Source organism: Haemaphysalis longicornis, unplaced genomic scaffold (assembly GCF_048455015.1).
Source record: "Haemaphysalis longicornis isolate Haplotype H1 unplaced genomic scaffold, Haemaphysalis longicornis Haplotype H1 scaffold_7, whole genome shotgun sequence".
Lineage (NCBI taxonomy): Eukaryota > Metazoa > Arthropoda > Arachnida > Ixodida > Ixodidae > Haemaphysalis > Haemaphysalis longicornis.
Genome location: NW_027526422.1, coordinates 69,935,010 through 69,962,070, shown reverse-complemented (window position 1 = coordinate 69,962,070; position 27,061 = coordinate 69,935,010). Strand labels below are relative to the sequence as shown.

The 27,061-nt window shown below is 47.7% G+C and overlaps 1 protein-coding gene across 1 annotated transcript; it reads left to right on the top strand.

Moving 5' to 3' along the window:
• Positions 1-2: 2 nt before the first annotated feature.
• On the top strand, positions 3-24,743 carry LOC144145894 (uncharacterized; the record flags this gene model as incomplete). Its single annotated transcript, XM_077677730.1, has 4 exons — positions 3-494; positions 19,717-19,890; positions 21,141-21,268; positions 23,853-24,743. A coding segment is annotated over one exon (435 nt), but the record flags the coding sequence as incomplete, so codon positions are not given.
• Positions 24,744-27,061: the final 2,318 nt, after the last annotated feature.

Below are 27,061 nucleotides of genomic sequence, written 5' to 3'. Positions count from 1 at the left end.
GAGAAAGAAGGCCTGTCTCGTTTTTTAAAACGTCGCTGCTGGTGCGCTGCCCCAGCGTTTTTCGCTGGAAGGGTTCCCAGTTTGTTTTTTTTTCCTCGTCCCTCCCTGTCGCAGGTCCGTCCCCTCCACCGAATGTCGGCGGGGTGCGGCACGGCCCTCCAGCGGATCGTCAGCCTCTGCGCTGCCAGCAGTGCAGCTTCACAACGTCGCGCCTGAGCCATCTCGTGAGGCACCGGCGCACGCACACGGGCGAGCGCCCCTTCCAGTGCAGCCACTGCGGCAAGGGCTTCATGCAGAAGGCCCACCTGGACGCCCACCTGCGCATCCACACGGGCGAGCGGCCCTTCCGCTGCCACCTGTGCCCCAGGGCTTTCACTCAGGATGCGGGCCTGGTCAGCCACGTGCGCAGCCACACGGCCAGGCGATCCCACCGCTAGAGTGAACTGGAACGCAAATTGGTCGGAGCGAGCTGACAAGAGTGATGCGAAAACCAGGTAACGAAAGGGGAATCCCCTGGAGTAGTCTCGCGATTGTCTCTTCGCCACGCGGTGCTTAGTTGTAATTTGCGTTCCTTCGTAGATAATCGAAAACAAACGAGTATGAATGTGAAAAAATGTGAATAAATAAAAATAATATTTAAACAAATGCATGTGTTTTACTACCACCGTTAGGAATCTGATGGAGAGTTCCCTGAATTCCGGCGGTGGTGCCATGCGGCAGCCAGAAAAAAAATCTTGCATCATATACTACTACATAAACTTCTGCGGTGCGGAGCTCATGGATAGAAGTTAACGCACCCCATTGTTTGTAGGCAGCTCACAAATGTAAAAAGAAACGGGTCTGAAGCGAGCAGTCTGCTGGGCTGAAATGTGCACCAGTGATGCAGCAATATCTTTCCTCCCTTTATCTGCCCACAATTTTCTACGTTTGGTGAAAAGTGCTGGGAAGCTTGAAACTAGCACTTCACTGCGTGAAGCGCGCACTGAGGAGGCGACGGTTCAACGAATATACCCCACTGTCACGTAGACCAAAAGCGTGCAGTCGAATCCCGCTACAACGAAATTGACGGGACGTGCGAAAAATTTCGTTGAAGCGAAAATTCGTTGAGGCGAAATCTGCCGCAACACACCACGGAAAGGCCAGAAAAATAGCCCCGTATGCTTCCGCATCATTGGCAGCATAATACAATGTTTAGAAAAAGGAGTGACGCGCAATAACGTCATGTTTATTCGGATAACAAACATACCAACGGTTATCTGTTCTTTCACTGCACGCGAAGAACGCGTTGCGGAGTGGGGTGAAGAAATGCAGGCGCAAAACGTATTGCTGTACAACAAGGCGTGTCCACCGAGCTGATTACTTGCAGATAGCTGCAAGGCCCTCACTTGTAGCAGGAGCAGTGCCGTTATCTTATCATCTGACACGGCGCGGCAGCTACTGACCTTGGCAGGTTAGACGCGCGCGCTTGCATTTAACACAACTGCGCGCTCATGACTAAGATAGGATGACTTGGCTTCAAGACCAAACACGCAAACATGATTTTTGCTCTTGGCTATTAAGAATGGTAGAAGGAAAACGGCAAGGACAGCTGCTCACAACGCATACATGACGGCGCCGCGCCAGCAGCGGAGCACATTTGTTCGATTTCAACTGGATACGGATTGCCTGTAGCTCCGGCTTGGCGAACCGGGCCTGCGCCTCATGTAAAGACGGCCAGCCACATCGTTATCACCATCAAACAATGGCGTCCGCCTATAATTTTTTTTTTTTTTTGTGACCAGAGTTACTCAATATAGACAGTTGCGAAACTCCGCTTCAGAATCCGGGCGGCGCTAGCCCCCCCACTCCGTGGAAGCTGAGGGGCAAGTCGACGCGCGCGGCACCTAGGAGATAAAAACGGAACTTCGCTAAACTATTATTATTCAAAATTCTTCTGTAAAATAAAGATTGCTTTTTAAATTAAAACACAATAATTACGTAAAATTTACTTGTGTTTTTGCGGCTTTACATTTTATGACTTACGGCAGCAGCCTCAAGCACTTAAGTACTGCTTCAACGTCCTGCCGACAGACGACAGGCTAGTCAACTTGCCCCGTGCTTGCCCCGGCGCAGGGGGGCAACCGAAGACCGGCTTTCGATACATGGGGCCTATGGGGAGTTTCGCAACTGTCTATATCCAGTAACTCTGTTTGTGACGGTGTGGCCGCACCGCGCAAGTTTTCGGTGAAACTAAGCGTCCTGAATGTATAAAAAGTTACAGATAGCTGGCGCTATGCTTATTTTATTGTAAAATAATTGTTCAAACCCAGCCCAAATCATCGAAAATTTCGTTGAAGCGAAAGCAAGCCGGACAAATGGTTCGTTGCGGCGAGGACTTTGTTGCATGGACTTCTATGGCTGGCTGACGGGGAATTGGAAATATTTCGTTGAAGCGGAAATTTCGTTGAAGCGGCGTTCGTTGTAGCGGGGTTCGACTGTACAGTGAAATCTTGTTGATACGTTTTTCACGGGAATGGGAAAACAAAACGTATTATGCGAAAATCGTTTTATCCGAAAAGGTTAAATAGAAAGGACGAAAATATCCGTATAATGCCAGTAACTCCTTTTTATTGACCAACATTGAAGCAGCTGGTAAATTTATACTGTGCTTTTTTCATTTCAACATCCAGGAGTAAATTCGTCCGAAACCTAGAAAAAAGTAGCTGCCATTTGCTCTTTCAGCTTTGCATTCTCGATGAAGCTGTGAAGTGCTTGCGAGTGTTTGAGTGCGCCACTTGCCGTTGAACACTGGCTACGTAGTTTCTTTCTTTTTTCTTTCTTTGTAGCCTGTCGAAATTCTGATTAGAGGACCCGGTTACGGTGATTTGGGGACAGATTCTTCTCGCCAGGTGAGCCGCGAGTAAATTCTTTAGTGGTGCTCTCGCATTAGAATCTCAACGGCACAACGCCAGGGGGGGTGAGCAGCGGGTCATTACACTCATAAAAACACTGACTGGGGACCCTGCCCACCCCTCCTCCATCTTTCCGAATCCCATGGCACAAATAAAACGCAGGGTAAGAGTTACAGCATGCGGGGCAACAAGTGCACGTGTGAGGTGTGCCACGTATTGCTGCTATCATTCTCCCGAGAACATACTCAGCCGTTGCGGCATAGTGCCATTTTTAAAAGTGCCGGATAGGTGGAGCATTAAAGGGGCCCTGAAGCATGCTCCGACAGCAAGGAGCAGTAAGCCATAATGTGTCATGCCAAAGCTGTCTCTTGGGATTATACGGCAAGATCTGTCATGACATTCCAGCAGCAAACCGTAAATTCAAAGCAAAGCCAACAATGTCTGCGATGCAAATGGGATAACTTGCACATCCATTATCCATGCACCTGTGACCTGCGCGGGTTTTCCCGTAAACTCACCACATTGGGTTAAGTAAATGAAGTAGCCCCCTAGAGAGGCCAGAGCGAAGACACTGCAATGTCACTGGGTCATTCTGTGTCCCCCAAGAGAAATGAGGCTCTTGTAAACCTCAAGCGGCAAGTGTGACGCCACAACCGCAAGTGACAACACATGTGATAGCAGCGGGAAATGTGGCGTCGCTACCTGATGTACCGTCAAAGGCACTTTCCGTTGGCGCCATTACTTTCGGCACCTGTGCGCTGCAGAGGAGACGCAGCGAATGGGGAACAAGTGCATCTGCTAGGAGGCCCGAAGGGGGCTGAAACGAGAAGACAAGTTCTCATAAATCGCTCTCATCAGCTAACCAAGGGCTCAGCTGAACGCCACAAGCGCTGGTCATTCAATGTGCACACAGCAGGGATGTTTCGTAAGTTTTATGTTTCGCTTCCAGCTCAAGTTCCAGCTGAAGGGGGCTATGAAGGTTCAACTTTATGCCCATGTTTGTTGAAGCGCTGCTCTGCTCTAACAGTACAATAGACACTGGAGTATTGGGTTACTCTAATATGTATAGGGAGTATTCACTGGCGGCCTACCCGCGCTGCTGCAAGGCCTAATGGGAAGGGCGATTTGGCGATCCCCCACTGCGTTGGGGGCAGTTGTGGGTGTGCTTTTAAAGACGATAGTCTTTCTTGGGCTACTTAAACGGAGAAATTTTGGTCTGTCTGTATGTCTGCCTGTCTGTCTGTGACTCAATTCAGCCACCCGGCCAAAGTGAAACAGAATCTGCACAATAGTCTTATATAGCCACAGCCAAATCTGAACACCTAAGTCCAGTGGCAGTGTTCATACTTGTCAGTATTGTTGAATAAAAACAAAATGTTACTCAAATACGAGGTAGAAAATCAGTACGTAAGTAACATTTGCAGTGTTCCTTTAATAAAAAAATCCTGGATGCTTGATTTTTAAATACATGCACTGCTGAAAATAAATTCCTTCTATCGCCTGCTGTCACCCGCGCCACTATAGCTTCTGGTGGCATTTTAAGAAATCAAACGGCAACAGTAACAAAAGGTTCCACTAAATTGGTTCCACGTTCTGCTTGGAACGCGCGTGGAGTAGGGCAACGTGGTTCTATAAACATTGTAGTAGGGTGCCTCGATTCACGCACGTCTGCGCCGTTTGGCAGCGCTGGCATCGAGGCACCCGGCATGGAACAGTGGAATGCAGTAAATTTAAACTGGCTTGAGCAAACCTCTAGCATATTTATCTTGGGAGGAGCAAGACAGAAGAGGAATAACATAAGAGGTGAGTGGGAAAGAGAAGGGAGGCATTTACTTGGCAGGGGCGCCACACGGCTATCGTCTTTCGTCGACATTTGTGCAACAAAAGGAGCAGATACACGGGCAATGTTTTGGTTTGCAACGTTTGGGTGGCAGTTTATCGTACTTTAGTACTACGTACACTGCTGCAACACGCCGATGCGAACAAGAGGTGGACGTGAAAACGATCAGCTGGTGAGCTTCTTTTCGGCGGCTTGACACCCTGCACCATCAATGCAGCAGAACGACATAGATGTCCACGAAGTGTTGCGCCAAGTGCACTCCGGAGTGGTTTCATCGTTGCAGCCATGGTGGCATCAACAAACAAGCTGCACACCAAAGTTTACAGTGAGAATTTCATTTCTGGGAAGCATATTTACGGCTCTGCATGTACATACGCTGTTTTAGTGTGTTCCAAGCGTGCGTGCTGGCGTGGGAAGCCTGCTGTCACAGAGAGAGAACAGACTTTATTGTGATCCCTGTTAAGACAAATGCACCTCGCGGGAATGTCTAGTGTCTTCATCCCATCAGATGGCGGTCAGGAACCCATGGTCCCTGGCGGCGTCCTCTGCCAGTTGGATGACAGCAGCTTGTATCTTTGAAAGAGAGCTGAGCAATGCGGCCTCCCACTTCTCACTACTTCTTATGTGTATTTCATGTTCAAAGGCCTGTCGTTTATTGGGTCATTGCCACACCATGTGTTGTAGTGTGGTTGCTGCAATGTCGTACCACTTGTATCTGTCCATGTACCTATCCAGATGGCTTCGGTTACACAGGGCAGGGTGAGGGAACGTATTTGATTGCAACCTGTGCCGTGCACTGTTTGCCATTTGTTTAGTGCGGTGTGGGCAGCAGGAAATTTCAGTCGGCTCAGCCTATAGTGCTGGTTATTCTCCCGGTAAGTTGCCAGTCTCTCCCGTTCCCCCATCATAGACGGCCCATTGTCGGATTCGAAGTCAGCCTGGTTCATGTATCATCTGGCTGCTTCAGGTGCCATTTTGTTCCCCGAGAGACGAGTGTGCTGGCGTCCATGCCAGGCAGATGTGCCTTGAAACGGGGGTCGCGCTGTTTGTAAGGATTTTGGCGGCTTTGGAGTCCGAGATCATGGTACGTAGTAGTCTGCGTGCCCGTAATTGCAAGAGCTTTGGCCACCTCTTTCCCCATTTCTGGGTTGTACGTAGGGATTGAGCAGGATGAGGTTGCATTTCCCTGCTGATCTACGACCGCAGCCACTACCACAAGTTGGCCAGGGTAGTCCACCGTGTCGACGTAGCATACCACTGGGTTTGAGCTGTACTGATTGTGGAGCGCCTGCGCACGGGCAAGCCGTCACTGTTGGGGGTACTCCGGATGCATGTTTAGGTAGTGGGGCCACACTTATTTTGGCTCATAGGTCCTCTTCTATGGTGGCTTTGGTTCCATTCTGGTCCACAAAAGGTATGTGCAGCAACTCCAGAATGGTCCGCCCAGTTGGGGCCCCAGCCAGTGTGTTGTATTGGGCAATGCGTTGGGCTTCTATAAGTTCATCCATTGTGTTGTGAATGCCCATCTCCAGTAATTTTTGTGGAGAAAGCCATTGTACACCTACAGCCGCCTTGGTTGCTTTGAGGATAATTCGGTCTATTTTCTCTTTCTCTGCTTTCTTGATTTTCAGGTACGGAGTAACGCAAGTTTTGCTGATGATAAAGGCTTGAACTAACTGGAGGAGATTGTGTCCCTTGAGGCCATGGTGTTTATTGGCTATCCGGGTGATGAGTCTGCCAATTTGTACAGCTGCATTTTGCAGGACCTGTATGGTAACCATGTTGGTTCCTTTCTCATGTATTCTAAGCCCAGCAGTTGTATGCATTCAGTTTTGGGTATTGGGCTGCCCTGCAGCAGGATTTCTATGTTAGGGTCGTGTCCTTGTGTCCTGCCGGGCCTAGCTGGATTGTAGAAGAGGACTTACGATTTTTGTGGTGAACATGTCAGGCCTCTTTGGTTTGCGTATTCTTGTACCGTGTCAGCGGCTGCTTGCAGGCGTTCTTGTATATCTCCATTGCTTCCTGCCATGGTCCAAATCGTGATGTCATCAGCATAAATACTGTGACTACATCCAGAATTTGTCGTAGCAAAACAGTTAGCTTAATTATCATCGCGTTGAAAAGAAAGAGCGATAAGACCGAGCCCTGTCGTGTTCCGTGGCTGCCCAAGCATATGGGGTCCGACTGGGGGCTTGGTACGGTTAGTTGTGTGGTTCGTTGTGCTCAGAAATCCGCAATATAGTTAAAGGCCTTCTTGCCAACGTGGATGTCGCTCAAGTCGTGGAGAATAGCGCTATGTTGCTCGCAGTCAAAAGCTTTGGTGAGATTTAAAGCCAAGATTGCTCAAGTGTCTAGTGGGAACACAGCGGAGTTATTGATTATTTGAGGCTGTAACTTGTGGGGATCAGGGTTCTTACGGCGACCTATCTCGCACTCGAGACGGCCGCAAGGCTAACTGTACTGAACTACGCCACGGACCGCCAACGGCCGTAGTGGCAGAGAACAGCAAGGAACACAAAAGACACAACGAAAGGACGAAACCTGCGTTTATTGGGTGCTCAAATAGCGTAGTTCGACTCTTCACTCGTCCTGACCCAGCCGACTGGCGAAGATCGGGAGAAAGGCACAATGGGGACAGACAAAGGAAGGCAAAGCCGGAGCTCCAGTACTCACGTCTGTGGTGTCCGACCGCTCAAACCCAAAATGCCCCTTTCCTTGTCTCGTGCACCCGGACCCGGGCCCCCGACAAACCGGTCATGTGAGGGGAGTCCGCCGCACCAGAAACGCCACGACACGCCTGCGCCACAGCGAGCAGCGCGTGGCCGCCAAGGAGAGTGAGAGAACGTTCCCCTCTCACCCCGGCGGCGGGCTGTGAGGACTGGGGAAAGCGCCGGGACTCTGGGTTTCCCGCAAACTGGAGCACGATGTCTTGCATTGATAGCGATGGGCAGAAGCCCACCATGATATGTGGGAAGAGTTGGTGTCCTTTCATGTACCGATGCAGGCGGTTCAATACACATGTTCGAGCAGTTTTCCTAAACACGAGGTCAAAGAATTAGGCCGAAGGTTCTCAGGCTTCAAATGCTTTCCGGGTTTGCGAATAGACGTGATGAGAGTGCTTTTCATTTTCCCACACTTTGTTCATGTAAGCTGTGAGGTCTTCTATGGATGAGTCGTCCAGATTGGTAAGTATCTTGTTGTTGATGCCATCAGGCCCTGGTACAGAGCGGGTTTAGTTTAGTAATGGCTTCACAGATTTCTAACTTTGGTAATAGGCCTGTCCATTTCGGGATTGGGATTACCAGTATATGAGTTTGCTGGCTCCTGAGGGGCTCCTTGTATGTAAAGCTCTTGTAGCTTCTGCAGTAAAGTGGACCCCTCCCCTTGATGTGCGTGTACGATGGTCAGAGGGTTGTTATGCTGGGTTACCCACTGTCCGTTCGGGTTCAGAAGGCTGCATATGGTGTGCCATGTTTTTTGGGTGTATTTATTTGTATGTCCATTATTTGGCACAGTGCATTCCAGTGTTGGTTAGTGAGATATGCTGCGTGCTTCTCGATCTCCTTGTTTAGGCGCGCTATCCGGCAGCGTAAGGACCAGTTGTGTCGCTGCCCGTGCAACTGTCTCTGAAGGCTGCTTTTGTCTTCCCACATGTGAAGGAGGCGAGAGTCGACCTTGTCTAGGTTCGCTTCTTCTGGCACGTTTCGAGTAGCCATCGTGGTGTGTTCCTGTGAACACTAGACCTATTTTCCCAGATCTTCAATGCCAAAGTTCTCAACTTCTGAAATCTCTGCCCTCCGTATATTACAGAAAACATCCCAGTCGATAATTTTTTTGTTTGTGGCCGCTGTACTTTAATGCCCCGCAATGAGTGGGGTTTCCACTCTGTAGTGGTCATTGCCAAAGTCCTCAAGGGTATTTGTCCTCTGTGCATAGCAGACATTTTTCACGGTGGTTAAGTCAGGGGTGGCGTCGCGTTGGACACTATTACCTCCTCTCATGGGATGGTCAGGGTCCATCAGAATGGTTAAATTGAGTTGTTGTGTAGTGTCCCATAATGTGTCAGCCTTTTTTGTGGGCCTTGTGTATCCCCAGGCAAGATGTGGTGCATTGAAATCCCCCATGATGGCCAATGGATGATTACGGGATGTGTGGAGGGCTTGTTGGAGGAGCTGTGTAAGGTTATGGGAATGTCGGTGCACGCTGTATACATTCATTATGTATAGGTTCTGCCTTTGCCTTGCTGCTGTGGAAATTATTTCCAGGAAAACGTATTCTGGTCCTGTGCTGGAAACGTGCAATTGGTTAGCCGGTATATTCTTATGCAACAAGGTGGTTACTCCTCTTGCTTGTGGAGCATCCATGCTGGGTGCGGGCGAGTGGTATGCTCTGTATCCCGATAACTTGCCGTCTCTTGTAACGCTGTGACATCGAGTGCCGATTGGGTGTTTTGAACCAAGTGGTTAATGTATTGTTGCAATGCACCCGGCTTAGATCTGTACCCCCATCCATTGCCATATGTAGCATCCGTGCTTATCTCTGTTTGGGTGCATACAGTACTATCCGATGTTTTGACCTGAAACAACTTCTTGGATGGTCGCACTATTCTGTGGCCTGTCGGCGTTCGCAAAAATGGACGGATGCATGAGCCCAGTTGGGTTGTTCTTCTGCGCTTGTGCCAATTAAGCTATATTCCAGAGTGGTAACCTTCCCTCTGATCGTTTCTCTGAAGTTAGTGAAGGCTCCAGCCAGGGTGGTAACCATGTGAGTTAGCCTGTCGAAACGCTGGTCGAGTTTCTTTTCTAATTTAGCTTCAAGAGCATATAGGGCCTGTAGTTCCGTTGGCTGCTGGTCAACGGTTTCCTGAGCACGTCTTTTTGGGCGGGAAGGATTGGACTCTAAGGATTGTGAATGATGTGTTGTGGGTGGCCTAACAGTAGTTATGGGGGTGCAGCTACTTTTAAGTTGTGAGAATTCAGCTTGAAGCTGTCTGTTCTCCACCGTAACCTGCTCTAATTTGACTCATATGCCATTTAGTTCAGCAGAGATGTTGTCAGGGGGCTGTTTGTGAGGGAAGTGCGAATGTATGTGCTCTTGAATTTCTTTTGTGGGAGGCCTTAGCTGCCCAGCTCATCTGCGAGGTTCCCACTGCAGACCTGGTGCTGCTCTGGTCTCTTTGTTGCGTCGCCTGGCCCTTATTGGAGCCTCGTTTCTTCGAGTGGGAGTGAAACTGTCCTTGTGCTTGAGCGCAGTTGCTCCTGAAAACCTGAAAATAAGAAATCCAAACAAGAAAACTCACCTCACTAAGACAGTTTCGTGTGAATCTAGGCCCATACCACAAACTAAACTAACACGCAATATTAAAAAAGATGGAAGCAATACATTATTATTTCAGCTTTTGCAATACACAGCTGCTTCTGAATGTGAACATCTTCGACAGAACTCTGTCTGGTTGGGTTAAACTTAAAGAGGCAAATACACCAACCAAGGGCATTTATTCAAAGCGGTCCCAACTTGGCTCCTTCATCAGGGCTGACTGTGTACGACAAGAAGCAGCGGTTATATAGGTGTCTTCTTTTTCTTTTTTCTTACTGGAATCTAGCCCTTGCGCGTCGGAGGCCGTGGGCGTAGATGGTGGGAAGGGCTCCCAGGGGTCTATTCAGGCCTTGCCGGTTCCCTTGTATGTGCCAGGACTCAAGGAGTAATCTTTGTGAGTAATTGGTTTTGGTGCCAATCACCTGCGCGCCGTCAAAGTTAATCCTATGGTCAGATTTTTCCCAGTGCTCGGCCAATGCACTGCGCTGAGTGTCGGACTTGCGAATGTCGTTTTTGTGTTGGCGGAGGCGTTCCGGGACTCGAGGACAGACAGCTGCTTCTGGTGACTCTCCTCCCAAAATGCCAATCCACTATGTTTCCAACGGCACGTAGACCTCCTTTAGTGACAACACAACATCGCCTACACTGAAAGCGTGCTTGTTCAACCTACAACAACTGCCTCTCAAGTGTGACACCAGTATCTCAGGAATAGGAGCGTTGCACCAAAATTTATGACAGGTAAAACTGCTACGAGAAAAGCACAGCGCATTTCATTGCATGTGACAAACAGGACCAATTTTGTTACATCTGTGGGGTACAGAGTGTATGCAAATGTATCACAACAGGAAGCTGCTTTTGTTGATTCACTAATTACTAAACCAGAGCATTCGTGAGCATGTGGATTGTCTCCTTTAGTAACTCCATGACACTGACCACGCCTTAAAACCTGCTTGTTGAGCAACTTACGAGAACTCCCTTTTCTTTATACAACGCACGTGTAACAGCTAGAATATCTACATCAAATAAAAACAGGACAAACAAAACAAAGCATACATTTTTTGCAAGTGACAATATCGTGCTTGCAGTGGGAGTTGGTTTCTCACGCACACGCTACCAGGATAGGGTGGACAGCCAAGGACGTCGATGGTATCAAGCGACCATTGTGATGAAAGCTAAAGGTGGGTGGTTGATATATTATCCTACTGATTAATCGATTAATGCATTAATTGCGGTAACATTTTTGTTAATCAGTTCAACTCAGGTGAGCGCATTAAAAAAAAGCTTCCCAAAACTCTACGTTAGATTATCTCACGCTGTCGCCTCACATCATAACAGTTCGCTCGTATACTCCCGTATTTAAAACGTCACGTTTGAAAGGTTCCCAGACAGTTTATCGAACGCCGTTTTATCGAACGCCGTCTTATCGAAAAAATGCCCGTTTTATCGAACGCCGTTTTATCGAATGCCGTTTTATCGAACCACCTACGTCCGTTTTATCGAAAGTGCGGGTTTGCGGCTTTCATTGTAATTTTCGGTGTTTATATTGTTTAACTGGCCATCGCATTAATCTAAACTGCAGTAACCTTCATTCTACATTGTCTCTGTCGTGCATTACATTTTACCGTGTTTTCGTGTTTACCGTGCGCCTTTACCGTGTTTTCGATCACCTTTGTTTTATTAAATTATTTTAATTTTTGAGTCTATTGAATTCACTCAAGCATGTATGACCTCCTTGTTTATATTACAGAATTTGCCCCTATAGTACCAACCCTAACCCCGATGCGCAATATTCCTTAGATGTGTATCGGCGTGTTTAGGTTAGTGGTGCCAAATATATCCCTTGCGCCATGGTTCATCATTACGTCATCCACAGTCTTGTCCCCCCTAATTGTTCTAGTCACGTGGTTTACACGCGACTCCTACTTGGACATTGGGGTCACATTGTTTGCATCTGGAGAAATATTGGGCCAAGAACTTCTGAAAGATTAGTGCTATACGACTGGAACAGGGGCGTTCCGACCGTGATAGTGAGACCCCAACAGAGGTGGTGGAGTCTAGGAGAACTCGTCACAAGGGAACCCGTCACAGCCAACTCATCATAGATGAACTCGTCAAGTAGGACAAGTCGTCAGAGGTCATCTCGCACTAGGAAAACTCGTAAGCTAGTACAACTGGACAATTGCCCATCCCGTCACAATTTACGTTTTTTGTTAATCATGCTCAAATAAAAAAAAATACAGGATTTCGTATACTTTTCTACTTTTGCGTCAACACTCTTCGCCCCTCTTTCGATTCACCAACCTTGCGTTTTCGTGGTGGCCTTAAAGGAACGCGCCCGACCAGGAAACGCATTTCGTTGGTTTTTGTGTACTTTGTTCAGGTAATCGCATGGGCCATAGTATTGCTCGTCCCCATTTTTTTTATTTTTCCATTTTTATTTACAGGTAATCGGGTCATGGCGTTGTATTTTGAGTAGACCTTCATGATTTCTCTATTTTTGGTGTTTACTATTTTGATCTTAGTGTTTTTATGCTTTATGATAAAAAGGCAAAAGTATGCACCCCAGCAGACATGGTGGGGTGCAACCGGAGGAAGATGAAAACGAACCAACCTGCAGTACGGTGACAATTTTGTAACTAACGTTTTTCTCGTTAGTTCATGCAAGGCATGGAGAACAGTTGTACAAGGCTTGGTAACCTCTTAGCAATTGAACTAAGTAATTAAAAATTAGGAATGCATAAATCAGGAGAGACTTTTGCTAGCGTTCAAGTTAAGCTTTTGACATTGGACCCTCAAGCGCCAAGAAGTGCCTTTTTTTATGTACAACATACGCGGGGAAATAATTAGAATATGTGTCGACACAAAAGTGGTGTATACAAAAAGGTACGAAGCATATCGAGGCATTTTAATCAATACGCCACAATGACGTGATATGCTTCGGATCAGAGGGGATAGAGACACAAGGAGATTCGTTATGGCAGTACCAATTGCGCAATGAACGCAACAAAAAATTCTGGTGACATTTTTCGCGCATCACAAAAACAAAAAATTACAAATTTGCAAATTACATAGCAAGGAGGAAATTAAAAAAAAAAACGTACTGGAAATTCTGTTACTCGAAAAGGCCGAGAAGAATACTTTCGATAAAACGGCTTCGATAAAACGTCCGTCGATGAAACGGCGTTCGATAAAACGGCGTTCGATAAAACGACTTCGATAAAACGGCGTTCGATAAAACGGCGTTCGATAAACTGTCCGGATCCCGTTTGAAATGGTAACAGCAAGGTGCTCCGGGTTCGCTTCTTTGAGAAATGGTGACACCAAGCTTGCCTTCCAGCCACAATATGCCAGCCACATCTACAGCGCGAGGGTCTCTTTAGCGCACCATCTGGACAACCACACGCATAGACGATATATTGCCTGAAAAATGCAAGAATTTATATGATTTTGACTCTCGCGTGGAAGACCCCATAGCAAAAGAAAAGAAAAAGACTTCGAACTTGAAATGTAGGTTTTGGCACCAACCGATTAACCGATCAATTAATTGATCAGTTAATCCGCCTGTTGACTAATCGGATAATTTTTTTAAAAATCTATGCCTAGCCCTAAAAAGCACATGCTGGCGCCGCTTAGCCTAACCAGAGGCAGCGCATATTGAAATTTGACACGAATCGTCATATCAGCTGTTCGTCGCTATGCTGAGCTAAATGCGCCGAGTGCCTCGCACTACGTTCGCGTTTGTTTATCGCGATCGTATATGCGGCGACTTTCGACGTGCGGCGCGCGACGCCACCGCGCCCTCCCGTTTGAATTTGGCGCCGCGGCGTCCTGAAAGCAGACTTCTTATACGGGCCTAACTGTAGTGGGTATGAGCAGTATGAGTGGTATGAGATCAAGTGCGGGAAGTCGCTTCCTCTGGCAAAGGCTGCAGAGCCAACTTCCAAGCCTTCAAAAAAGTTTCATCCAGTTATGTCAGCTATGACTTCGTCGCCGCGTCGGCGACACAAAGCGCCTCGCGGCTCCGCTCCGAGCACGCCGTGTAGGCTCCCGCCGAAAAAGGGTCGGCCGAAGAAGTATCTAACTCCAGAGGAAAAGGAAGCGCAGCGCGAACGCCGTCGTGCCGCTGATCGAGTACGTCAGAGACGGCCCGAGTACCGTGCTCGTGTTGCGGAGCGCTATCGGAATCGCCGGCAAAACGACCCTGGACTTGGAGGAAAATCCATGGGTGAGGCCAAGTTTAGCCCGATTTTTCAGGGCCTTTGCGATCGGTCCCCAAGACAATAAGCCCACACGTACAGAGGTCAGAACTGTTAACAACAACGCGCGAACGCGTGGCTTTCGATACGTGCAGCGCAGCCTGCTGTAGCCACCGGCGTGACCGGCGCGATTAGGTGACGGCGCTGCGGCGGCTTGGCATCCCAGGGGGAAGAAGCTGTGTGCTATGTTGCCGGTGAGGCCTTTGTGCGTACTGCAGGTGCCGTAGCGTGCGACGAACGTCTCGTTCCACGGTGAACATCGCTTTGAAACCGTCGTTACCCCGGACAATAATGAGTGATGCAGACTTCGCAAGTGTTTTGTCCACCAGCGCTGCACAGCGCGCAATCCGCGCAAAGGCCCAGCGCCTCCGGCGACAGGATCCCGCGGTGCGCGCCCGTGAAGCGGCAGCTAAGCGCCGCCGCCGACAAGACCCCGTAGTGCGCGCCGCCGAAGCAGAAGCCCAGCGCCGCCGCCGGCGAGACCCCCTCGTTCGCGCAGCCGAGTTAGCTGCCTTCCGCAAACCGAGGACCGCGAGGAGCGACGGTTCGACGGCTGCAACGCGGACGTTCCGGGGACTGGTCTATAAGTGTATGCACCTCCCTCACAATTTACCGTACTGCATCGCAAAATCAAACTGGCCCTACATCTGTCGTTTATAGGGCCCTGCAGCACTTGCCACCGACTACTCGGAATGTATTTTGGGGTAAAGTCTGCTGTCCCAGCAATCCCCTCCCGCAAGAATTATAAAAATCCCTTCGCTATCATCAAAGCTACGCAAGATCCGAAATCGCGTGTAGTCGTTCCCTCTCTTGACTGCGGACTACATGGCGAAAACCGTGCGCTCTCCCGAAAGGGAGTGGCTCGTGGCGTTCTCTTCAGCGGCCTTCTGTATATGGCAGGCCAGGGAGTTTTCTCTGCTACGTGGAGGGGTCTATTTTCGGTCTGGTGAAACAAAAACGCAGGCATTGATGCCTGCTTGCAAGCGCGTGGTCAGGCTGGTAGGGCGTTTGTCGAGCGGTCTGGTTCAAAGGGAAGCATTGAGTTCACCACTCAAACTCCGCGTGCACTCAAAATACAAAAGTAATGTCAAAATTGTTGATCACGGGAAATGCGAGAAATAAATCGTGAAGTTCACCAGCAACTGCCAAAAAGGACAGCCACCGCTGTAATGACGTAGTTGCAGCGGAGCATACTAAGGGAAACTGAAAAGAGCTCGCTCGGTTTTTCACAGCGATTTGCGAGCTTACTACTTCACGTGCACGTTTAATGCTCGGCATGGGCATTCCTGGCAGTGTAATATAAATGTTGCGCAGGTTTATTTGCACTGCTCAAATCATGTTGCAGGGTCCCTTTAATAGTCGGGCCATTATTTATTTACTTCGTGCCTGTCACCCCTCTGGTACGGTGCCTAGCGCAGTGTGGTAGGTGGTTTGGTTTGAGAATGAAATGAAGCTGCGCTGAAAACGTTGTGTTGACATTGGAATACGTCTTCATTTCAACTCGGGGCAGGGGGATGAGAAAAAAGGGCGAGAGTACGAAACGTTTAGGGAAGCTTGCACTTGTGCGAGACTTGAATGGCAAAGCTGTTGTATAGGTGATCATTGGTGGACACAAAGTTGAGTTTTAGTATCGTTGTGGTGTCATGGTTGAAGTTGGCAATATGGCATTTCAGCGACCGTATGTTGAGCAAGGCCAGAGTGAGCTCGTCATTTTGGTCAACATTTTCGTATGCCACTGCAAGCGCGACTTATGGTCTCTAGCGGATGCTTTGCACGCCGAGCCTCTCTAAGTGCGGCCTCTTCCTTTCGGCCATGCGAACTATCTGTGGCCGGGCCATGTGGAGTCAAAGATCACCTACAGCAGCTTCGACATTGAAGTTGTGGCTCTTCTACGGTACAGAGCGCATGCGCACGAGGACAAACAAACGAGGGGCGTACGCTACGATGTGTCTTTCTCGTTCCGAGCAAGTGTTGCCATGATACAGTGAACGCTGGAGTTTTTTTTGTGGCCAATGTTGGCCAATCTCCCTAAGTGGGTGTGCTTGGCTTGACGAACGTGCGCTCGAGGCATGCGTGCACGATCATTCGGCCTTTTCTTGGTATTTTTAAATGCGGACACCGTACACAAACGATTTGCTCAACAGCTTCACTGTAAAGAATAAACAAAGGGTGCAGAGGGCTGGCAATTGGGGCTGGGTCTTTTATGTGCAAACGCGTCTCGCACACTGCTGGTGCGCTGCGTCCGGGAGAAGAATCGTGAAGTGATGAGGCAAACTTGATGCAGAGAGGAGCCATTTGCAGTGGGCTCTACCACTTCAAGTTTGATGAACAGCTGACTCTGTTGTGTAGTTGGCGCACGATTGGCAGTCAGAAGCAGATGACCGCACAAAAGTATGTCCGCACAGCTCGGTGGCGACAACTAAACTCGGCATAGTGGCCTCACTGCTGTCTCACATGACTGCACGGCTTCTGCTGCATAGTCTACAACTGTGCAAATTCTCCCTAATCTGGGACAATGACTCGAGAGTTTGTCATTTTGGAGGTCGAGGAGGTTGTGGCAGCAACAGAGAGGCACTGTTGGACTGCCAAAACACTCGCTCAACGCTTGTGCTCACCTAAAGGTGTTCACGTGGCAAACGCAAGGAACATCGTCGTTTAAGAAGTGCTTCAGAAGAGGAACATGAGGCTCACTGTAGTGCTAAAGCAGGAGCCAGGAGGGACTAGCCTCAACGGGAGAGTCTAGAATAGTGCAAACTGTGACTGGAAGCTATGCGGTGTGCTTAGGCGGACACAACGAAACAGGGAGCAGCAGTGCGCCTCACTGATATCTTGGGAGTAGGTAGAGAGACTCGAAGAAAAGTGAGACGCTAGAACAGCGTGAGGGCTAGACTTGTGTAATTACAGACTAGAAGGAATGGGTTCTGCATTGGAACTGCACTAGGAGTAGCGTCAGTCATAACGGTTACTCGGCGAAATGTTACGAAAGAATAACTCTGAAAATGTGGATATCTGAGATCAGTATGATTGATAGCCCCATCGACTGTAGCCATAACGTTTCGACCTAGCGGCCAAGTGAAGAGCTGGAATGTTTTTTTTTTTTTTTTTTTCTATGCAGTGTGTGCGGCTGTTTTTGCATTTCACCTCAATTTGCCACCAGCATTTGCAATCAAGCCCCGCTATTGCATTGTATACTCGGGGTCAACTTAACCCTTTGATGCCCAATGTCGCTCAGGAGTAACAACTTGAACAATATTTTTCTCCCGCACTTTCTGGTTTTTTTCGACATTTAACACCATCGGGTGAAAGAAAAAGATTTTCAGACCTTCAAAAATTAGAAAAGAGAGGGCAGCACGTACTTCTCTGTGCTGAAAAAAAATCTTGTTTGTGTGTGTCCACTCGCATCGAGCCCGGGGGCTTGATTGGCTAGTGACAGGTAAATGAAATTGCGCCATTTCGTTCTTAATACAAATGATTGCAATACAAAATTTACGTTATTGTCTGCACTTAAACCATAAAACATGCCGATCGAGGCATCTTTCTTGCTCAAGTGATATAAGGGCAGCCAGTGCTCAGTGTTTCCCAGTGCCCAGTGAGTCATTGTGTCCGTCCTAATGAACCAAATTTTTTAGGTGCGGAGTACCTTAGGACTGCACAATGTCCATCCGCGTCCGTGCGCATAGCATTTACAATCACAAAAAATCATACAGGCACCGGCAGGATTCGAGCCTGTGTCTGGTAGACCAGGCAGAGTTAGTGTCAGTTGTCTTACCCATTGGGCTATGACCAGGAGTTGTAACCTGAGAGTCAAACGGCTTACTCCCTCGCCTGTAACGGTGCGGAGTACCTTAGGACCTAACAATGTCTGTCCACGTCCATCCGTGCGCACACCACCATCAAGCGAAGTTCGATTTGAGCCGTGAGTTGGGTTTCATTTAGGGAATAATCAAGGTGAAACTCACGGCTCAAATCAAATGACGGTCGGGGCGCAAATCGGATATCACTCGGTGCCCAACTTGGATGTCATTTCGAGTCCCCGTACTCCACACCCTCACCCTCACCATCATCCACGGAGTGGAGATGCTGCCATTGTTTTCTGACTTCATATTTGTGATGTCAGAAGTTCTTTTAGATCATAAAAAATGCTTTCACAATCTCAAACAAAAAAATTAGGTTTTGGGCATCAGAGTTAAGAACGGCAACGGAAGTTGCCCCTTTGCCTCATCACCGCAGCCAACTGTTGCTACTCTGCACGACGCAAGGAGTGCCTTACTGCGAGTATTTCGAACGTGACACAAGGGGTCATGATTTCTCGCACTTAATTTTCTTTTAAATTCCAGCAGCGACTGCAAGAAATCTGTGTGAAAAAGAAGGCGATGTTATGCATTAAGCGCAATCTCGTTTCAAAGCGCACGCACGTTGACATCCGGGTTCCAGCGGAGTGATACACTACATGAGTTCTTAACTTATGCCTGAGTATAGCTGACACACTTTCACCTGTTGCTTGGCTCAGCATCAAAGCTGATGCGAGACTTGTACGGCTGTTGCTCCCCCCTTCCGTGCCTGACGGCAAGCAAATTGTGGGAGGGTTTGCTGTAGTCCAGTGTTTCTAACAGTTCTCATGACAAGGTCTATTCTGTAAGAAAAATTTCACCCATAATTATTTATCTCAAGCATTGTTGTTGGCAAAAGCTGATGAAGCTACGGAACATCGTAATTACACACCTCCGGGTTTTTCCACTTCAGTAATTTTAACAATATCTTAGTTTAAACAAAAATACATCTAGCCTTTGACAATGTTCATGCGGGCCCTTGAAAACCCATGAATTTGGAAAGCTTGTTTTCGAGGCCTCTGAAAGACCTAAAATTTTGCAGACCCTTGGAAATCCTTACAAATAATGAAGCTTTCCTTCTTAGTAAGCATGAAAGTAATATGAAGCCCTTGTAAGGACTGAATGAGTGTTTGTTGCTGGGCTGAGGTTCTTTAGCGAATGAACGATTGCATTTTGTCACACAGCGAAAGTGCTGATCCATGTAACTACAACAAACAATTATAAAGAATGAAATATCGCTGGAGGCATTATTTCGACAACGCGACTTATCTGAAGACATGTCCTTTTTCTGAAACATTCGGTCCAGTAACTCTCCGAGTTTTACTGATTTTTCATAATTTCAAGCCCCCATCTAACCCCTGAAAATTTTTCTTATTTGCATTTCTAGCCAACCATGTGGTCCTTGATAATCCCCCCCACAGAGCCTTGAAAGTCCTTGAAAACCCTGTAATTGTTGTTGTACATGCCGCACAAATCATGCTTGGTGTGTCTTTACTGGGCTGAATATTGAACAATCTGCTGGAATCCTCACAGTCCCTCTTGAGTTTGGACTTGACGACATTTTGTTGCATTTCTTATCCCAGGTTCTGGGATGTGTGCAACCAGTGTAACTAGGCCATCGCTGTCACCTGGGAAGAGCAATACGCTGACACAGTCCATCAGGCCAATGAGGTTCCAGGCTTCACAGGCAAACGTAAAAGTCAAATTAACGAGCGTCGGAGTGCAGACACGGCATACCAGGAGAAGAAAACATACAGGTACGTGGGCTAAACCTCTTGGTCATCGAAACGAGGGCTATTTCCCCCGCCCCGCTTTTGTCATCTCAGCATTGTGTTGGAAACATGGCTGTGAGTCCTGGATGGAAATTTTGTAATATTTGAGCTGTTGAGATGAAAACTTGACATACATGCATGTCTGAAAATACTAACTTGAAATGTGTAATTTCTTTCTTTTTCTATGTGGAAAAGTTCTGGTTTTGCCCCCACTTTCATCTTTTTTAAAAACTTGTTCCCTTTTAAAAAGAAATCTGTTCTGAGATGGTTCTCACTCTTGCATTTCACGTCATTCTAGAGCAGGAGTGCAATACTAAATAAACAAAGTACCCTTTTGAAGGACACTGCTTGTATTTTTTAACCATATTTTTATTGAGCTCATCAATTTGTCTGCTTCCCGTAAAATGTTGATAGGCCCCGTATGTGGTGGAAGTGAATATAAGTCTCATTCATAATTCTCACAAATAATTAAAATTGTTTTGTTTAGCAAAATTTTTTTAGCTAAGTGCTGTTTCGTTGCTAATGGTGGAGGGATTTTTGATAACCCAAAGTTATACTTTTAGCTAATTTTATTAGGGCAAACATTCAATAAACAACTTACGTTCTGGTTAGCTTGGTGCTGCAGTGTACTATTTATGCATTATTTTTAGGTTGGAAAATAGCTAGCTACGTGCATGCAACTCTCATGTCCTTATTTTAGGTCTCGACATTAAGCGTGGAACATTAAACATAGAAATGTAGAAACAATGCAAAAAATTCATAAATCACTTGACAAACTTGGTTGAACGCACTTGTTGCCCTTCCTGTTTCATCATTGGGCATCGTATGGCCAGGTTGCATGGAGCTGAAACTGCGATGCTGACACTGTGACTCGCAGTGGAGTGGAAAATTTTGTGCAAACAGGTCAACATGCGCATTTTCTGACATTCCCCTTGAGCATCGGCTGCTTTATTTTCGCCTTCAATGTTTTGCAAAATGACTTCAGCTACACTTGTGATCAAGTTCATGTAGCGCTGAGGCATGCGACTTGATTGTCAAATCTTTCTTCGGGTTTGTGCTGACAAAATTCAGTTAGTGAAGTTTTCCAGCACGTTGTGGCTATTCTCCTTGGTGTTAGTTTGGAATGAGCATTGGCAAATGAAAGGAGGGCAACTTTTTTTTAGTTTTGGGGTGATACACATAGCACATGCAATTATTTGAAAATTAAGTCTGCGGTGTAAAAATTGGATGTGCAGGACCACTTGGAAAGAAGAGCTAGGTTCAACTACGGTCCCGCCTCGAGCCATCCACAGCTGCTTGCCATGGTTTGGGAAGTCGGCAGCTGTGTTGTGGAGCAAGACTGGGAAAGGGGCTGTCAGCGGCTGTGAGTGCTTTGAGCAGTGCTTAAAGGAGCACAGACACGAAAATTTTATGTTACACTTTTATTGCTTTTATCGAGGCTTAATGGTCTGGCGAACCTGAAACAGCACTTCAAATACTTCAGCGCGCGATAGTTAATTATATTGAACGGCCTGAAAATCGTTTGTTTCAAATTCCCGCGCTTTCATCCCGAATGGTGCATATGACAGCCTCCCAGTTTGACCTCACCGCTTTGTGCGGACCTCACCGGCGCCCGCTTGAGAGGGTGCTGCGCCCGCTCGCCGCTCGTGGGGCCGCACTCGTGAAGTGACGTCACGAGTTTTTGACGAGCGCTGTCGCGTCACTTCTTTTTCCTCTCCTGGAGTGATGTCACGCTGATGTCCATTTGCTGAGTGCCGCTCCGCGCGCTGCTCCGTCGGCGCGATAACTGCGATGCAATTGAACTATGTTCTTCGCGTCGCAGGCCTCTCATATTTCAGCCAGGGTACTCTGTTGGAGTGAAGGAAGCGAACTGTGCAATAATATTAACGCCGAAAATTGGTGTCAGTGCTCCTTTAAGTCTTCTTTGAAAAAAGTTATTGCGTTGTTACAAAATCTGCTTTATGTTAACGCACGCGAACGTCGCCTCTCTGCAAAGAACCAGTCGGGTGGACACCACATGGCTCACCGCAGCAAGAGCTTTGGGGACACACGTAAGCTAGGCAAAGCAGCTTCCGTGAGACAAGCAAAAGACGAGATGGAGAAAGAGGGGTGATAGAGGCTTACTATGTCAGAAAAGCCAGAAAACGACAAGTGGCATCAGTGAACCCTCCTCTTTAGTCGTGTAAAGAGGCACGGTCACCTGTGACCACCCCTACACCATGCTCATGTTTTAATAGGTGCCTTTACTGTGCTGCTGTGGGTGTGTTTGGAACAATTCATAATCTCGTTTGCATGTTGTATTGATACCTCTCACCTATTGAAGTCCGTGCTAGATTTTGGGCTAGAACAGAATGAAGAGTCCGTAGTCCCGGCCGATGTGTGTTTGTATTCATGTCTCCTCTTGGTCCCATCTTGTTTGTGCTGCAATTTTTCACTGAGCACAAGGATGCGGGTTCGATTCCCGGCCGCAGCGGCCGCTTTTCTGATGGAGGTGAAAAGGAAAAACGCCCAGTGTGTACGAGGTTTCGGCTCACGTTGAAGATCCCCAGGTGGTCAAGATTAATCCGGAGCCCTCCACTACGGCACGCCTCATCGCCTGCGTTGCGTCGGCGCGTTAAACCCTACAATCAATCAATCTGCAATTTTTCAGTACAAACCGACTAACTCGGGTCAAAGTAATATTGCACTCTGGCAATCGTACCTGTTATTAGTTTCCCAGGCTATCGTGCACTCCCAGGTATGACTCAGGAATGTCATATGGAACGATGTTCCTCGGTATCTGCTGCTACTGTTGGACATGCCCCAATGGAATGCAACACAACTGAAATCGTTTCCCCTCTCTTCACCCTGGTCTCCACCAGTGGATGCACCTAGTCCCGCATCGAATGCATTGGACCTGTTACACTGAGTGTGCGTTCAGTGTAGGTTGAAAAAAATGATTCCACTGTTTTCAGATTCTGTCTTTCAACAAGGGGTGGTATCCTCCTATTTCTGAAAGCCTCTGTGATGCTTCCAGCATTGCGTAGCCACCTTCACCAAAGTTGCCAAGGCAAATGAAATGCCTTGGCAACTTTTTAGCTTCAGTAAGTTACGGAACTGTTGTAGGGCAATCTTTTCTTTTTTGTGACTCTGCGAAAAAGTGAGACATAGGGAAAAGCATGTGCTGCGGTCGCATATGGTCAGAATCGTTACAGGCAGAATTCAGTCTTGGAAGTGTCGTGGCAGTGTGTCGTCACATGGTGAGATCAGTGCATTAGCTTTTCACAGCCATGGAGGAAGTGGAGCGGCCTTCCTGTGTTACGAGTACTGGTACAGTTTTTTTTTTTCTCACCTTCACAAGTTTATAAAAGCCTAACTGGAGGTTTCTGTAGTGTTACAATGAGCATCAAAGAAAAGGGAAAAAGAGCTAGAAAGAAAATTGTGGGAGCCTGCCCGATAGACCACACGGAATTTCCAAACGCCAACAAGTTCATTTCGGTTTCAGTGCAATACTCGGCTGGAAGATTGTGCAACCCTTGTAGGGTACCATGGGCATAGCCACTTTTATTTCGACCCTCTGCATGCTTTTGCTGCGCTTAAAAAAACACAGTAACTCTTGCTTTGGCTGAAGTCAGTATTTTCAAGTGTACACGACGTCTGGCGTGCACACCACCTTCCCTGGCTGCCACTGGATGGTGCTACTCGTCCACACTTGGGGCGGTACCACTATGTGATGACGCCCTGCAGGGGCTACGCACGAACAGTTGGTTTTACGGAAACATTCATGTGGCCTAAAAAGAACAATATGCTTTTGCTTTTCATCAACAAAGCATCAATATTGAATAGAATACCACAAAGGAACATAAAATCTGGTATTCTAGTCTTGCACAAGTTCTCTTTTAACACTGTGAAGTTGGGTCAGATTTAATGATGCCTGCATGCGTACATCTCTGTGTGCTCCCACGCAGGCTCTCTGGAATGTCCCTGATCCAAGCATTCAGTGATACTCCTCGAGTTCAGTGACCAAGTGCGCACCAACCAGCTGTCAACTTTCCTAGCACCTACGAGGCTGTTGTTCTAGAGAACTGCCCAGTGATCCATCCACACTGGGTCTACGGCAGCTCCTCTAGTGCAACCTGTGATCACTTACAACGAAGTCCGCTGTGATTTACCCACTGCAAAGGACCAGCAGGTGCCATCACCACTTGCCAATCTCAAGGCGGCACTTGTGAACATGTGTTGTGCAACTGTTTAAAGAATGTGTGTTCTTAGCCCAAGGCAGAGCTGTGGACACGTGTGAGCTGGAAAGCTTGTCTCATTGGTCCTCGATGGGACAAGTGTGGACGGTGACATTGCGACCGGCGTCCTAGTGTTTGGCCTGGCCAGAGCAGCGTCACTTACCACTATACATGGCGGGGTTGAACACGAGGTTATTAGTCACCGACACTGTCAGTGTAGAACACATGCCAGTTTCTACGTGTCACAGGCCTGAATGTACTCCTATGAGAGATCATGTCCGGCTGTCGAGTGGGAGCGTGTTCATTGCGGGGCTATCTAGTGGTTTGATGCCCCGTTCGATGACACCTGCCTCTCCTGCACAGCTCCTGCCAAACAAGCTGATGCGGATCATCTATATTGGGCGTGTCCTTCACTGGACTCGGCCAGAAGGCGACACCTGAGAGGCACAGGTCTCCATCCTGGAAGGCCTCCCTGACCTCCGGCGGTGGCTCTGGCGACCTCACCACCGCTCCCTTCCTGCCTTCCTCCGAGAGGGGTGCCCATCTCTATCTGTACATAGGTTATTTTTATGCCTATGGGCATTCTATCACAAATAAAAAAAAGAGTGCAGGCATTGCTGACATTACTTTGAGTTGTTGTTGAACCGGGGTTGCTGTTGTGACCGGAATGCGAAGGTGGTCTCTAGCGAGATCCTTACACTGCCCCTGTCGCCATCTACAACAGGTGTGACCTTGAAGGGGCCATGAAGACAGCATACAACGTTGTTTCGTTCCGAAGATTCTGTGTTTTATAGTGCCCTCAGCGCTTTCTCCTCTCACAAGCAATTATTCACAGAGAAATTTAATATTTAACCTCATCATTTTATTCCCGCTAAAATTGCATGTTTCGTGACTCTAAAAAGGTACCTAAAATGGGTAGTTAGTGTGTGAACTCCCTGCTTAATCCTGCTTAATCTGCCAGTAGTGAGGCTGACAAGGCCATGATTACCCACTTGGTTCCCGTCGCCCATCCTAGGTGACATAACATCACTCCACCTGGGCCTCTAAAAATTTTTTTTCTAGGAACCTTAGCTCTGCTGATCACTGCTTTCATGCTCAGTTTGCTTCCCATTTGAATGAGGGTTCATAGTTATCGTTTCCTGAAACCTTGTTTATGCCTTGAAAAACAGGTTCAAGTAAGTGGCAGTGTCACTTATGCCAACTTGCCAGTGCCATGTCAGTCCACCCACTACAGTGGTATTGCAATGTGCCAATTGGTGGTAATTTTGTGCATTGTGCTTGCATGGTTACGTGTTCGTTCATAACATCTTTTGTTATTCCACTTTCTTACTATGATCAAAAGAATATGCACTCAATTCAAATGCGAATATGTTGTTTTGCAAGCTTGTAATCCCTGTTCAATTTGCATTTGATTACATCCGCCTCAGCCAGTCACACAAGTAGGCCATAATGTGTTGCAACTCCAGTTCCAAAAAATATATGGTGAGCAGTCATGGGCACGTTACCATTAAAAGTAACAGTGTTACAGTTACACGTGGCCGAAATAGTACTTTCTCTATAATTACAGTTTGGAAAGCAACTTTTTACAGTCGCAGTTACTGTGAAAAAGTAAGGTCGTTACTTTTTCATTCTTGTATAAAACTAAGTAATAAATGGGAGCCTGGTCCGTCCTGTGGGATTGTGAGTCCGAGCATGCGTATGTGGGTAGCAGTTGGAATAGGAAAGTTTTCAATATGGAGTTCAGGTTCTGGTACTGGAAAGATTCTTCTGTCCTTTGTGTGTTGTTGTAGGGTAAAAAGGCCGATATTTCAGGTGTGCACGCGATACCATGTTCGTGTAAGTGTCTGCGTGTGAAATGAAGAGCTGCTTGAAGGGCTTCTTGCTGGTCTCTGATGGATCCTGTAGTTGTCCATAAAGTTAAGTCATCTGCATACAAAAGCATGCTTCAGTTCGGGTATGCTGGAAAGTTGCGTAGATAGATCCCTGATAGTGATGTTAAAAAGGAGTGAGGAAATGATAGATGCTTGTGGGGTACCACGTGGAATAACAGGAAACATAGGTGAGCGTAGGTGTCCAAGTGCCACTGTTGCCTTGCGTCCTGTTAGAAAAGGTTTAACCTAGTTGTAGGTGCTCGTGCGGGGTTGAGGGTGGCGAGGCTGTGTAAGGTGGCGTCATGAGTGACATTATCGAAGGCTGCTTTGATGTCCACATGTACCCCGAACACCATCAAGCACGAAAAGCGGCTAGGGCAGAAGCTCTTCAACGTCAGCACGGAAAATCCGAGGAAGTGGTACACACTGACGCCGCGAACTATGCCCGTTATGAAGTAAAAGCTGCGGTAACTGCCACACCCCACTCCCTCCTCAGTAGCTTAACATTACAGAAGGCAACAACGCTGCAAGCAGAAGAGACGGCAATTGCCCTCGCAATCGCCCAAACCCGAGCATCCACCATCACCGACTGCCGAGAGGCATATAGAATTTATGCGGCAGGAAGAATTTCCAAGATTACTCTCAGCATCATCCTTCAACGCCCACCTTGGATAATCTGATCTGATAAGAATAATCTGGACTCCAGCCCACTCTTCTCTCTGCGGAAACAAAGTGGCGCATGCCTTCGCTCGAGATTTGGTCAGCCGAGCACCGTTGCAAGAAGAGGAAAGGACAGTATGCCCCCTTCTCATGTACAAGGACATCACACAGCATTACCGCAGCTTGGCCAAATGTGATACACTCCAGTTTCTGAGCAACTAACCAGGCCCCAACAGACTTCTCTTCGTCAACTCCAGATGAACACGTACCCACACTCTACAAGGCTGCACGCTATACACCCACCCTCTACGATCCCCTGTGCAGACACTGCGGCGTTCCTGCCACGCTTTACCACATGGTATGGGAATGTTACGTTAACCTCCACATCTACCCTGTCCCAAACCCCTC